This window comes from Rhinopithecus roxellana, chromosome 12 (genome assembly GCF_007565055.1).
Source record: "Rhinopithecus roxellana isolate Shanxi Qingling chromosome 12, ASM756505v1, whole genome shotgun sequence".
In the NCBI taxonomy this organism is placed as follows: Eukaryota; Metazoa; Chordata; class Mammalia; order Primates; family Cercopithecidae; genus Rhinopithecus; species Rhinopithecus roxellana.
The window spans coordinates 75,501,644-75,516,787 of record NC_044560.1 but is presented as its reverse complement, the minus strand read 5'-3'; the positions used below and the strand labels follow the sequence as shown (position 1 = coordinate 75,516,787).

The 15,144-nt window shown below is 40.0% G+C and overlaps 1 protein-coding gene across 1 annotated transcript in view; it reads right to left on the bottom strand.

The window, feature by feature from the left end:
• Positions 1–366: 366 nt before the first annotated feature.
• The window catches only part of LOC104669310 (zinc finger protein 208), a 35,322-nt gene continuing 20,544 nt past the window's right edge, over positions 367–15,144 (bottom strand). The window contains 5 exon segments of the mRNA XM_030912830.1: positions 367–561; positions 1,475–1,831; positions 1,991–2,603; positions 2,688–3,490; positions 3,569–3,961. Coding sequence (XP_030768690.1) covers positions 494–561; positions 1,475–1,831; positions 1,991–2,603; positions 2,688–3,490; positions 3,569–3,961 — 2,234 coding nt within the window. The 3' untranslated portion in view covers positions 367–493.

Here is a 15,144-nt window from a genome sequence, read left to right as displayed (position 1 = left end):
TTCCCTGATGTTGAGCAAAGTTGGGAAAACTACGCCAGGTATTCCTGTAGTACAAAATGTGTACAATAAAATCTGTGATACAAGTAAATATACTACAACCCTCTTTATATTTGTAATGTGTTTCCTCAAAATAAATATTCTTCTGTACTTTAAGGGCTTTTATTTTCTGAAAGATCTAGTGAGAGTAATTGCACTCTTAATGCTTTTATTTAGTATGAACTCTCTGATGTTTAGTAAGATGTGGGAAGATATTAGTGGCATTCACAATTTTTTTTTTTCCCAGACAGAGTCTCTCTCTGTTGCCCAGGCTAGTATAAACGCTTTCCTTTGCAATAAGGCATGAGCATTGGTTAAATGTTTTGCCACATTGTTTAGTCTAGTAGTTTTCTCCAGTATGAGTTATCTTACCTACAATCAAATGTGACAGCTGTTTAAAGGCTTTGTCACATTCTTCACATTTCTAGGATTTCATCAGTATTTCTTTTATATTTAATCAGCTTCTCATCAGTATTTCTTTTATATTCAGAAAAGTCTGAGGTGTTGCCAAAAGCATTGTCACATCTTTCAGGTTTGTAGAGTCTCTCTCGTGTAAGAATTAGCTTATGTCTGTTAAGAATTGCGGGGCTAGGGCCGGGCGCGGTGGCTCAAGCCTGTAATCCCAGCACTTTGGGAGGCCGAGACGGGCGGATCACGAGGTCAGGAGATCGAGACCATCCTGGCTAACCCGGTGAAACCCAGTCTCTACTAAAAATACAAAAAAAAAAACTAGCTGGACGAGGTGGCGGGCGCCTGTAGTCCCAGCTACTTGGGAGGCTGAGGCAGGAGAATGGCATAAACCCGGGACGCGGAGCTTGCAGTGAGCTGAGATCCGGCCACTGCACTCCAGCCTGAGCGACAGAGCGAGACTCCGTCTCAAAAAAAAAAAAAAAAAAAAAAAAAAGAATTGCGGGGCTATTAGAGGCTTTCCCATATTCTTCATGTGTATGGTTTCTCTCCAGTATGAGTAGTCTTATATGCAGTAAGCCTTAAGGACTGGTTAAAGGCTTTGCCACATTCCACACAATTGTAGCAATTCCCTCCAGTATGAATTACATGAATGTTTAGTAAAGATTGAGGAACAGTGAAAAGGCTTGCCACATTCTTCACATTTGTAGGGTTTCCCTCCTGTATAAATTCCCTTATGCTCAGTAAGGGTTGAGAACTAATTAAAACGTTTGCTACATTTTTCACATTTGTAGGGTTTTTCCTCCAGTATGAATTCTTTTATGAGCAGTAAAGTGTGAGGACCAGTTGAAGTCTTTATCACATTCTTCATATTTGTAGGGTTTCTCTCTAGTATGAATTCTCTTATGCTCCATAAGGCTTGAGGACTGGTTGAAGCCTTTGCCAGAGTCTTCACATTTCTAGTGTTTCTCTCCAGTATGAATTTTCTTATGTGTAGTAAGGGTTGAGGACTGTTTAAAAGTTTTGTCACGTTCATGTTTGTAAAATTTCTCTCCAGCATGAATTTTCTTATGTTTACTAAAGACTGAAAACCACCTGAAGGCTTTGCCACATTCTTCACATTTGTAGGGTTTCTCTCCAGTATGATTTACCTTATGTTTAGTAAGGATTGAGAACATATTAAAGCCTTTGCCACATTCTTCACATTTGTAGGGTTTCTCTCCAGTATGAATTATCTTATGCTTAGTAAGGATTGAGAATCTACTAAAGCCTTTGCCACATTCTTCACATTTGTAGGGTTTCTCTTCAGTATGAATTTTCTCATGTATCATAAGGGTTGAGGACTGTTTAAAAGTTTTGCCACATTCTTCACATTTGTAGAATTTCTCTCCAGCATGAGTTTCTTTATGTTTATTAAAGACTGAGAGCCAGCTGAAGGCTTTGCCACATTCTTCACATTTGTAGGGTTTCTCTCCAGTATGAATTACCTTATGTTTAGCAAGGACTGAGAACGTACTAAAGCCTTTGCCACATTCTTCACATTTACAGGGTTTCTCTCCAGTATGAATTTTCTTATGATAACTAAGGGTTGAGGGCCACTTATAGGCTTTGCCACATTCTTCACATTTGTAGAGTTTCTCTCCAGTATGAATTACCTTATGTTTAGCAAGGATTGAGAACGTACTAAAGCCTTTTCCACATTCTTCACACTTGTAGGGTTTCTCTCCAGTATGAATTTTTTTATGATAACTAAGGGTTGAAGACCACTTAAAGGCTTTGCCACATTCTTCACATTTGTAGGGTTTCTCTCCAGCATGAATTCTCTGGTGTTTAGTAAGGCTTGAGGACCAGCCAAAGGCTTTGCCACATTCTTCACATTTGTAGGGTTTCTCTCCAGTATGAATTACCTTATGTTTAGTAAGGACTGAGAACTTACTAAAGGCTTTGCCACATTCTTTACATTTATAGGGTTTCTGTCCAGCATGAATTCTCTGGTGGTTAGCAAGGCTTGAGGACCAGCCGAAGGCTTTGCCACATTCTTCACATTTGTAGGGTTTCTCTCCAGTATGAATTATCTTATGTTTAGTAAGGACTGAGACCTTACTAAAGGTTTTGCCACATTCTTCACATTTGTAGGGTTTCTCTCCAGTATGAATTTTCTTATGTTTGGTAAGGATTGAGGGCCACTTAGAGGCTTTGCCACATTCTTCACATTTGTAGAGTTTCTCTCCAGTATGAATTACCTTATGTTTAGTAAGGATTGAGAACGTACTAAAGCCTTTGCCACATTCTTCACATTTATAGGGTTTCTGTCCAGTATGAATTTTCTTATGATAACTAAGGGTTGAGGGCCACTTATAGGCTTTGCCACATTCTTCACATTTGTAGGGTTTCTCTCCAGTATGAATTACCTTATGTTTAGCAAGGACTGAGAACGTACTAAAGCCTTTGCCACATTCTTCACATTTGTAGGGTTTCTCTCCAGTATGAATTTTCTTATGACAACTAAGGTTTGAGAACCACTTAAAGGCTTTGCCACATTCTTCACATTTGTAGAGTTTCTCTCCAGTATGAATTACCTTATGTTTAGCAAGGACTGAGAATGTACTAAAGTCTTTGCCACATTCTTCACATTTGTAGGGTTTCTCTCCAGTATGAATTACCTTATGTTTAGCAAGGACTGAGAACGTACTAAAGCCTTTGCCACATTCTTCACATTTGTAGGGTTTCTCTCCAGTATGAATTCTCTTATGATTATTAAGGTTTGAGGACTCACTAAAGGCTTTGCCACATTCTTCACATTTGTAGGGTTTCTCTCCAGTATGAACTCTCTTATGAATATTAAGGTTTGAGGACTCACTAAAGGCTTTGCCACATTCTTCACATTTGTAGGGTTTCTCTCCAGCATGAATTCTCTTGTGTTTAGTAAGGCTTGAGGACCAGCTGAAGGCTTTGCCATGTTCTTCACATTTGTAGGGTTTCTCTCCAGTATGAATTACCTTATGTTTAGTAAGGACTGAGAAGTTATTAAAGGCTTTGCCACAGTCTTTACATTTGTAGGGTTTCTTTCCAGTATGAATTCTCTTATGATAAATAAGGGTTGAGGACCAGTTAAAGGCTTTGCCATCCTCTTCACATTTGTAGGAATTCTCTCTACTGTAAATTCTTTTATGGTGAGAGAGGTGTGAAAGCATGCAAAATGATCTGACATATTCTTTACATTTCAAAAGTTTCTTTCCAGTATGCCTTACCTTATGTCTGTTTGAATTTGAACATTTATGAAAGACGTTTGCATATTTGCCACATTGAAATACTTTGCTCTGTGTAGTTGTCAAACTCTGGTTAAGCTGATTATAACCTTCTTTGTGCATCTTACACTCATCCACATTGGTACAACCAATTTTTAACTGTAAATTCTCAGGTCCACATTTTTCGTATCTTTTCAATGTCACTTTTTGGGAAGAATCTTCTATGCCCTGCTCTGGCCAAAGGTCTTGAGCAAAATGAGAACATGTAACTGAAAAGAAATAAAAGTAACAAATTAGTCCACTTATTAGACTCAGGTAAATATAGTTTCAATATTTAACCTATAAAATTATTCAAACTACATAAGCAAGATGACATTGCAATATGACACAGGACCTAATTCTTCATAGACATATAAATGTAATAAAAACACACAGACCAAAATACATATGTGGATAATTTATACATGAGTTAAGTGTGTGCAGTGCCTGAATTAAGCCCAATGCAAAGAGCCACATAGGAAAAAAGAAAAGTTTGTTAAATTTACCGAAGACAACTCTTTCTACTCCTCAATATTACCTAATCTCTTCAGAAGTAAACTGTCAACTTCTGTTTTTTTTTTTTTTTTTTTTTAAAGGAAAGTAAAATATTGGCACATATGATTTAATTTCTGTCTTGTACAACCCTTTCCACACACTGGTTTCTGTCTCCCATGACAAAAAGTGCTGATAGATATGGTGGTATACTTTGAAATGACAGTTTGAGTCTACTGAGACCAAAGGTAAATACACTGCAGCAGAGCACTGCAGTGCTGCAGAGAGAGAACAGGTGTACCAAGTGATTACTTTTCAGAAGAAACAAAAATAATCTCTCTCAACTAAAACCAAACACAAAATTTCAGACAAGACAAATCTCAAGAAGATGTTTGAGAGACCCACATAATCGCTAGCCAAGATGACTGTTTTCTGACTATGACAGGACAAAGCTACATTATAAATTATGTGACAGGTGGCCTTTTTAAATGGCCAAATCTCAGAGATTACAATCTATACAAAATAGGGTAATATAATCTCATCAAAAATACTATAAAATTTTCAGAAAGAAACCATTAAAAATGTATATACTAATTTAAAAAACTGAATAACATTCAATGAGTGAAATAGGAACACAGAAGAGTATAGAAAATCAGAAAAATGAGGATAAGAACAAAAGTAACCAGTGAATTGTCAACAAAAGATGTGCAGGCCAGAAGAGAACTGTGTGATATAGTCAAAGTCCAAAAAAGAAAAAGAAAAAGAAAAAAAAAATAGCTATCAAGTGAGAATAATGCTATCAGCAAATCTGTACTGCCTAATAGGAAAAAACAAACAACAACAACAAAAACTTTCAAAATACCTAAATTCTTAAGAAGTATATTGGCACTGCATATGTCTTCCATAGGAAAGAAGCTGAAAGCAGTTCTTACCAGTGAAAATAACAATGTAAGAAAACAACACCTAATCATATAAAAATACATTATTTTCTAGGAAAGATATGCACATACAAAAAACTGAGTTTTTAGCATTATTCTAATGGTGCAGAAAATATTTTTAATTATTTCCTAACATTTGAAAGATGAAAGCATAGGAATTATTATAAACATCTGTAAATGAAGATACAACATAAATAGATAAACTTAGCAACATCAGTGACAAATTCAAGGTCAGACATAATAAGGAATTTTTTATGCAACTGAAGTTAATTTTTCACCTGATTAAAATATATTGTTTTAGTTTTAGAGGTTTTATGTAATCCCAATGGTACCATACACACACAAAAATCTGTATACATACACAAAAGAAAAATAAGAAAGTGAAAGTATATCAATGCAAAACTCAAAGAAACAAAGGAAGACAGAAAGAGAGAAAATGAGGGACAAGATGCAAGAATCAAATAGAATAGGTAATAAAATAAAAGTAACTCCTTCACTTTCAGAAAATTATTCAAATGTATCGAAAATTAACTTTCAAATGAACAGATTTTTAATAGATTTATTAACATTTTTTCTTTTGAGACAAAGTTTTACTCTTGTCGCCCAGGCTGGAGTGCAATGACACTATCTCAGCTCACTATAACCTCTGCCTCCGAGGTTCAAGCAATCCTCCTGCCTCAGACTCCCAAGTAGCTGGGATAACAAAAGTCCACCAACACGCTCAGCTGATTTTTGTACTTTTAGTAGAGACGGGGTTCCACAGTGTTGACCAGGCTGGTCTGCAACCCCTGACCTCAGGTGATCCACCTGCTTTAAGCCTCCCAAAGTGCTAGGATTACAGGCATGAGCCACCGGGCCCAAGCTATTAAAAACTTTTAAATATCAAGATCCAAACTTGCCTTTGGACAAGAGTCAGTTGAAATCTAACGTTAAAAATACTCAAAGTGGGCCGGGCGCGGTGGCTCAAGCCTGTAATCCCAGCACTTTGGGAGGCCGAGACGGGCGGATCATGAGGTCAGGAGATCGAGACCATCCTGGCTAATATGGTGAAACCCCGTCTCTACTAAAAAATACAAAAAACTAGCCGGGCGACGAGGCGGGCGCCTGTAGTCCCAGCTACTCGGGAGGCTGAGACAGGAGAATGGCGTAAACCCGGGAGGCGGAGCTTGCAGTGAGCTGAGATCCGGCCACTGCACTCCAGCGTGGGCGGTAGAGCAAGACTCCGTCTCAAAAAAAAAAAAAAAAAAAAAAAATACTCAAAGTGGCAAGGTGGAAGTAGACATTTCATGCAAATATTAATCAAGTGAGAGCAGAAGAGGTCAAAATAATATTACACGAGCTGAATCTTAAGTCAAAGACTCATATTTCATAAAATACACTTGACAGTGAAACTCCAAAGAGACAAAGAGATATTAACAACAGTAGGTTAACTGGGAACCTGTGAAAACTTTGAATATGTATGTGTGTGTGTGTGTGTGTCATACATTAGGATTACAAATACATAAAGCAAATACTGACAGAATAGGAGAAACACAAGGAGAGCAATATAATTATAGCAGGATATTATTATACCACACTTTCTGCAATAAAAATCAAAATAGAGGAGGCTGGCAAGATGCCCGAAGAGGAACAGCTCTGGTCTGCAACTCCCAGCGCTGTGGACACAGAAGGTGCGTGATTTCTGCATTTCCAACTGAGGTACCCGGTTCATCTCATTCGAACTGGTTGAACAGTGGGTGCAGCTCACTGAGTACGAGCCAAAGCAGGGTGGGATGTCGCCTCACCTTGGAAGTGCAAGGGGTCGTGGAACTCCCTCTCCTAGCCAAGGGAAGGGTCTAGGGACTGTATCACGAAGCACAGTGCTTTCCAACCCAAATACTCGGCTTTTCCCGTGGGGACTGTATCATGAGGCACAGTGCTCTCCAACCCAGATACTATGCTTTTCCCGTGGTCTTTGTAACCTGCAGACCAGGAGATTCCCTCTGGTGCCTATGACACCAGGGCCCTGAGTTTCAAACACAAAACCAGGTGGCCATTTGGGCAGACACCAAAGTAGCTGCAGGAGATTTTTTTTTTTCCCAGACCCCAGTAGCACCCAGAAGGCCAGTGAGATGGAACTGTTCACTCCCCTGGAAAGAAGGCTGAAGCCAGGGAGCCAGGTGGTCAGGCTCAGTGGGTCCCACACCCATGGAGCCCAGCAAGCTATGACCCACTGGTATGAAATTCGGGCTGCAAGAACAGCAGTCTAAGCTACTCCTGGGAAACTCGAGCTTGGTGGGGGAAGGGCATCCATCATTGCTGAGGCTTCAGTAGGCAGTTTTACACTCACAGTGTTTACAAAGCTGCCTGGAAGATTGAACTGGGTGGAGCCCACTGCAGCTCAGCAAGACCAGACTATCTTAAGATTCCTCCTCTTTGGGCAGGGCATCTCTGAAAAAAGAGGCAGCAACCACAGTCAGGGGAATATAGATGAAACACCCATCTCCATGGGACAGCACCTGGGGGAAGGGACAGCTGTGATAGCAGCTTCAGCAGACTTAAACATCCCTGCTGGAGAACTCTGAAGAGAGCAGTGGATCTACCAGCACAGCATTCGAGCTCTGCTAAGGGTCAGACTGCCACCTCAAGTGGGTCCCTGACACCCGTGTCTCCTGATTGAGAGACACCTCCCAGTAGAAGCTGAAAGACACCTCGTCAAGAGAGATCTGGCTGGCATGTGGCGGGTGGCCTCTGGGACGAAGCTTCCAGAGGAAGGAAGAGGCAGCAATCTTTGCAGTTCTGTGGCCTCCGCTGGGGATAACCAGGCAAACAGGGTCTGGAGTGGACCTCCAGCAAGCTCCAGCAGGTCTGCAGCAGAGGCGCCTGACTGTTAAAATGAAAACTAACAAACAGAAAGGAATAGAAGCAACATCTACAAAAAATATGTTTACTCAGAGATCCCATCCAAAGGTCATCAACATCAAAAACCAAAGGTAGATAAATCCATAAAGATGGGGAGAAGTCAGTGCAAAAAGGCTGAAAATTCCAAAAACCAGAATGCCTGTTCTCCTCCAAAGGATCACAACTCATCACCAGCAAAGAAACAAAACTGAATGGAGAATAAGTCTGATGAACTGATAAACTCAAATTTGACAAACTTCAGAGGTGGGTAATAACAAACTCCTCCAAGCTAAAGGAACATGTTCTAACCCAATGCCAAGAAGCTAAGAACCTTGAAAAAAGGTCAGAGGTATTGCTAACGAGAATAACCAGTTTAGAGAAGAACATAAATGCTTGATGGAGATGAAAAACACAGCACGAGAACTTCATGAAGCATGCGCAAATATCAATAGCTGAATCGATAAAGTGGAAGAAAACATATCAGAGATTGAAGATCAATTTAATGAAATAAAACAAGAAGATAAGATTAGAGAAAAAAAGAATAAAAAATGAACAAAGCCTCCAAGAAATATGGGACTATGTGAAAAGACCAAATCTACATTTGATTGGGGTACCTGAAAGTGACAGCGTGAATGGAACCAACTTGGAAAACATTCTTCAGGATATCATCCATGAGAATGTCCCCGACCTAGCAAGACAGGCCAACATTCAAATTCAGAAAATACAGAGAACACCACAAAGATACTGCTTGAGAAGAGCAACCCCAAGACACAGAATCGTCAGATTCACCAAGGTTGAAATGAAGAAAAAACTGTTGAGGGTAGCCAGAAAGAAAGGCCGGGTTACCCACAAAAGGAAGCCCATTAAACTAACAGTGGATCTTTCTGCAGACACCCTACAGGCCAGAAGAGACTGGGGGACCAATATTCAACATTCTTAAAGAAAAGAATTTTCAACTCAGAATTTCATATCTAGCGAAACTAAGCTTCGTAAGTAAAGGAGAAATAAAATCCTTTACAGACAAGCAAATGCTGAGAGACTTTGTCACCGCCAGGACTGCCTTACAAGAGATCCTGAAGGAAGCACTAAAAACAACTGGTACCAGCAACTGCAAAAACACACAAAATTGTAAAGACCATTGACACTATGAAGAAACTGCCTCAACTAATGGGCAAAATAACCAGCTAGCAACATAATGACAGGATCAAATTCACACATAACAATATTAACCTTAAATGTAAATGGGCTAAATGCCCCCAATTAAAAGACACAGACTGGCAAATTGAGTAAGTCAAGATCCATCGAAGTGCCGTATTCAGGAGATCCATCTCACGTGCAAAGACACACATAGACTCAAAATAAATGGATGGAGGAATATTTACCAAGCAAATGGAAAGCAAAAGAAAGCACGGGCTGCAATTCTAGTCTCTGATAAAGTAGACTTTAAGCCAACAAAGATCTAAAGAGACAAAGAAGGGCATTACATAATGGTAAAGGGATCAATGCAACAAGAAGAGCTAACTATCCTAAATATATATGCACCCAATACAGGAGAACCCAGAATCACAAAGCAAGTTCTTAAAGACCTACAAAGAGGCTTAGATTCCCATACTATAACAGTGGGAGACTTTAATGCCCCACTGCCAATATTAGCCAGATCACTGCAAAAAAACACTAACAAGGATATTCAGGACTTGAACTCAGTTCTGGACCAATAAAACCTAATAGACATCTACAGGACTCTACCACAAATCAACAGAATATATATTCTTCTCTGCACCACATCACACTTATTCTAAAATTGACCACATGATTGGAAGCAAAACACTCCTCAGCAAATGTAAAAAAAATGGAAATCATAACAAACAGTTGCTCAGACCACAGTGCAATCAAATTAGAATTCAGGATTAAGAAACTCACTCAAAACTGTACAACTGCATGGAAACTGAGCAACCTGCTCCTGAATGACTACAGGATAAATCATAAAATGAAGGCAGAAATAAAACAGTTCTTTGAAACCAATAAGAACAAAGACACAACATATCAGAATCTCTGGGACACAGACAAAGCAGTGTCTAGAAAATTTACAGCAAAAAAAATGCCCACAAGAGAAAGCAAGAAAGATCTAAAATCGACAATCTAAAATCACAATTAGAAGAACTAGATAAACAAGAACAAACAAATTCAAACTCTAGCAGAAGACAAGAAATAACTAAGAACAGAGCAGAACTGAAGGAGATAGAGACACAAAAAATCCTTCAAAAAAAAAAAAAATCAATGAATCCAGGAGCTGGTTTTTTGAAAGGATCAACAAAATAGATAGACTGCTAGCCAGTCTAATAAAGAAGAAAGAAGAATCAAATAGATGCAATCAAAAATAATAAAGGGGCCATCACCACTGATTCTGCAGAAATAAAAACTACCATCAGAGAATACCGTAAACATATCTACACAAATAAACTAGGAAATCTAGAAGAAATGAATAAATTCCTGGACACATACACCCTCCCAAGTCTAACTTAGGAAGAATTCGAATCCCTGAATAGACCAATAACAAGTTCTGAAATTGAGGCAGTAATGATGAGCCTACCAACCAAAAATGTCCAGGACCCAATGAATTCACAGCCTTTGTAGGAGAGGTACAAAGAAGAGCTGATTCTATTATTTCTGAAACAATTCCCAACAACAGAAAAAGAGGGACTCCTCCCTAACTCATTTTATGTGACCAGCATACTCTTGATACCAAAACCTAGCAGAGACAACAAACAAAGAAAATTTCAGGTCCATATCCCTGATGAACATGGATGCAAAAATCCTCAATAAAATACTGGCAAATCAAATCCAGCAGCACATCAAAAAGCTTATCTACCATGATCAAGTCAGCTTCATCCCTGAGATGCAAGGCTGGTTCGACATACACAAATCAATAAACAATCGATCACATAAACAGAACCAATGACAAAAACCACATGATCATCTCAATAGATGCAGAAAAGGCCTTTGACAAAATTCAACAGCCTTCATACTAAAAACTCGCAATAAACTAGGTATAGATGGAACATATCTCAAAATAATAAGAGCTATTTATGACAATGAAAGAACACATTCCTCCATATATAACAGCCTTGAGCCCGACACATCACATCCCCCCATATGCCTCCACTTCCTGGGCCCGACACAAACACATTCCTCCATATATCTCAAAGAAAAACAACGCCTGGAGAAACTCCGATAAGGTTACAACCGTTTGTAAAAGCACAGGAACCAATAAGAAAGCTGCTAAAAGTATAACTTAATACGTTAACCAATTGTAATGCTGTAACCGAGAAGAATTCCCTTGTAACCTTACATATCCTGTTTTCATCAGGCTATAAAAAGCGAGCACACGCATTGTTCGGGGCCCTCTTGTATGTTGTAGAACGGAGGGACCAAGTTCGAACTTGCATTAAAGATCCTTGCTGCTTGGCTTTGACTCTGGACTCTGGTGGTCTTCTTCGGGGAATAAACGGTCTGGCATAACAACAAACCCCTAGACAATATCATACTGAATGGGGAAAAACTGGAAGCATTCCCTTTGAAAACTGGCACAAGACAAGGATGCCCTCTCTCACTGTTATGCCCAGACCGTTTATTCCCCGAAGAAGACCACCAGAGTCCAGAGTCAAAGCCAAGCAGCAAGGATCTTTACTGCAAGTTCGAACTTGGTCCCTCCATTCCACAACGTACAAGAGGGCCCCGAACGATACGTGTGCTTGCTTTTTATAGCCCGATGTAAACAGGATATGCTAAGTTACAGAGGAACAAGGGTATTCTTTTGGTTACAGCATTAAAATTGGTTGTCATTTTAAGTTACACATTTAGTAGTTTTCTATTGGTTCCCGCGCTTTCAGTAAAACCACAAACGGTTGTGACCTTATGGGGGACTCTCCAGGTGGTGTTGTTCCAAAGTTGAGATATATGGAGGAATGTGTTTGTGCTGGGCCCAGGGCTGAGGAATGTGTGAATGTGTTTGTGTTGGGCTCAGGAAGTTGAGATATATGGAGGAATGTGTTTGTGCTCTTTCATCACCACTCCTATTCAACATAGTATTGGAAGTTCTGGTGACAGCAATCAGGCAAGAAAAAGAAAGGATATTCAAATAGGAAAAGAGGAAGTCAAATTGTCTCTATTTGCAGATGACATGATTGTATATTTAGAAAACCCCATTGTCTCAGTCCAAAATCTCTCTAAGCAGACAAGCAACTTCAGCAAAGTCTCAGAATACAAAATCAATGTGCAAAAATCACAAGCATTCTTATACACCAATAATAGAGAGCCAAATCATGAGTGAACTCCCATTCACAATTGCTACAAAGAGAATAAAATACCTAGGAATACAATTTACCAGGGATGTGAAGGACCTCTTCAAGGAGAACTACAAACCACTGCTCAGGAAAATAAGAGAAGCCAGGCACGGTGGCTCATGCCTCTAATCCCAGCACTTTGGGAGGTCGAGGCGGGCAGATCAGGAGGTCAAGAGATCGAGACCATCCTGGCTAACACGGTGAAACCCCATCTCTACTAAAAATATAAAAAATTAGCTGGGTGTGGTGGCAGGCACCTGTAGTCCCAGCTACTCAGAGGCTGAGGCAGGAGAATGGCATGAACCCAGGACAAGGAGCTTGCAGATTCAGCCACTGCACTCCAGCCTGGGTGACAGAGTAAGACTCTGTCAAAAAAAAAAAAAAAAAAAAAAAAGAAAAGAAAGAAGAAAGAAAGAAAATAAGAGAGGACACAAAAAATGGAAGAACATTCCATGGCTGGGCGCAGTGGCTCATGCCTGTAATCCCAGCACTTTGGGAGGCCGAGACGGACAGATCACGAGGTCAGGAGATTGAGATCATCCTGGCTAACACTGTGAAACACTGTCTGTACTAAAAATACAAAATAATTAGCAGGGCGTGGTGGTGGACACCTGGAGTCCCAGCTACTCGGGAGGCTGAGGCAGGAGAATGGCATGAACCTGGGAGGTGGAACTTGCAGCGAGCTGAGATCGTGTCACTGCACTTCAGCCTGGGCGACAGGGCAAGACTCTGTCTAAAAAAAAAAAAAAAGAGAGAGAGAGAAGAACATTCCATGCTCATGCATAAAAAGAATCAATATTGTGAAAATGGCCATACTGCCCAAAGTAATTTATAGATTCAATGCTATCCCCATCAAGCTACCATTGACTTTCTTCACAGAATTAGAAAAAACTGCTTTAAGGCCGGGCGCGGTGGCTCAAGCCTGTAATCTCAGCACTTTGGGAGGCTGAGACGGGCAGATCACGAGGTCAGGAGATCGAGACCATCCTGGCTAACATGGTGAAACCCCGTCTCTACTAAAAAATACAAAAAACTAGCGGGGCGAGGTGGCGGGCCCCTGTAGTCCCAGCTACTCGGGAGGCTGAGGCAGGAGAATGGCATAAACCCGGGAGGCAGAGCTTGCAGTGAGCTGAGATCCGGCCACTGCACTCCAGCCTGGGCGACAGAGCGAGACTCCGTCTCAAAAAAAAAATAAAATAAAATAAAGAAAAAACTGCTTTAAATTTCTTATGGAACCAAAAAAAAAAAAAAAAAACAAAGAAGAAGAAGCTCATATAGTCAAGACAATCCTAAGCAAAAAGAACAAAGCTGGAGGCATCATACTACCTGACTTCAAACTACACTACAAGTCTACAGTAACAAAAACAGTAACATACTGGTATCAAAACGTATATATAGACCAATGGAATGAACAGAGGCCTCAGAAATAACACCACACATCTACAACCATCTGATCTTTGAGAAAACTGACAAAAACAAGCAATGGGGAAAGGATTCCCTATTTAATAAATGGTGTTGAAAAAACTGGCTACCCATATGCAGAAAACTGAAACTAGACTCCTTCCTTACACCTTATACAAAAATTAAAAGATGGATGAAAGACTTAAATGTTACACATCAAACCATAAAAACCCTAGAACAAAACCTAGACAATACTCTTCAGGACATAAGCATGGGCAAAGACTAAAACACCAAAAAAAGCCAAAATTGACAAATGGAACCTAATTAAACTAAAGAACTTCTGCACAGCAAAGGAAACTATTCTCAGAGTGAACAGGCAACCTACGGAATGGGAGAAAAATTTTGCAATCTATCCATCTGGCAAAGGGCTAATATCCAGGATCTACAAAGAACTTAAACAAATTTACAAGTGGGCAAAGGATATGGACACTTCTCAAAAAGACATTTATGTGGCCAACAAACATATGAAAAAAAACACATCATCACTGATCGTTGGAGTAATGCAAATCGAAACCAAAATGAGATATGATCTCATGCCAGTTAGAATGCCGATCATTAATAAGTCAGGAAGCAACAGATGCTGGAGAAGATGTGGAGAAGTAGAAAAGTTTTTACACTGCTGGTTGGAGTGTAAATTAGTTCAGCCATTGTGGAAGACCATGTGTTGATTCCTCAAGGATCTAGAACTAGAAATACCAGTTGACACAGCAATTACATTACTGGTTATATACCCAAAAGATAATAAATCATGGCCAGGCGCGGTGGCTCAAGCCTGTAATCCCAGCACTTTCGGAGGCCGAGACGGGCGGATCACGAGGTCAGGCGATCGAGACCATCCGGGCTAACATGGTGAAACCCCGTCTCTACTAAAAAATACAAAAAAACTAGCCAGGTGAGGTGGTGAGCGCCTGTAGTCCCAGCTACTCGGAAGGCTGAGGCAGGAGAATGGTCTGAATCTGGGAGCCGGAGCTTGCAGTGAGCTGAGATCCGGCCACTGCACTCCAGCCTGGGCCACAGAGCAAGACTCCGTCTCAAAAAAAAAAAAAAAAAAAAAAAAGACTATAGTACTGAAAACAGAATGAAATGTGCAGAAAAATGAACCAAAAAAAATCGATACAGAAACCACTAGTCTCACACATTTCAGAGATGATGGAAAAAGAGAACATAAAAAATGGTTTAACATGGAATATCTTAAAATTATGCAGATATCTGTGTGTCCACAAAAACAAACAAACAAAAAGTCAGAATGTCCACTCTCTTGTATGCCATGAACAGTACTTTGGCTGTCACTGTAAACTT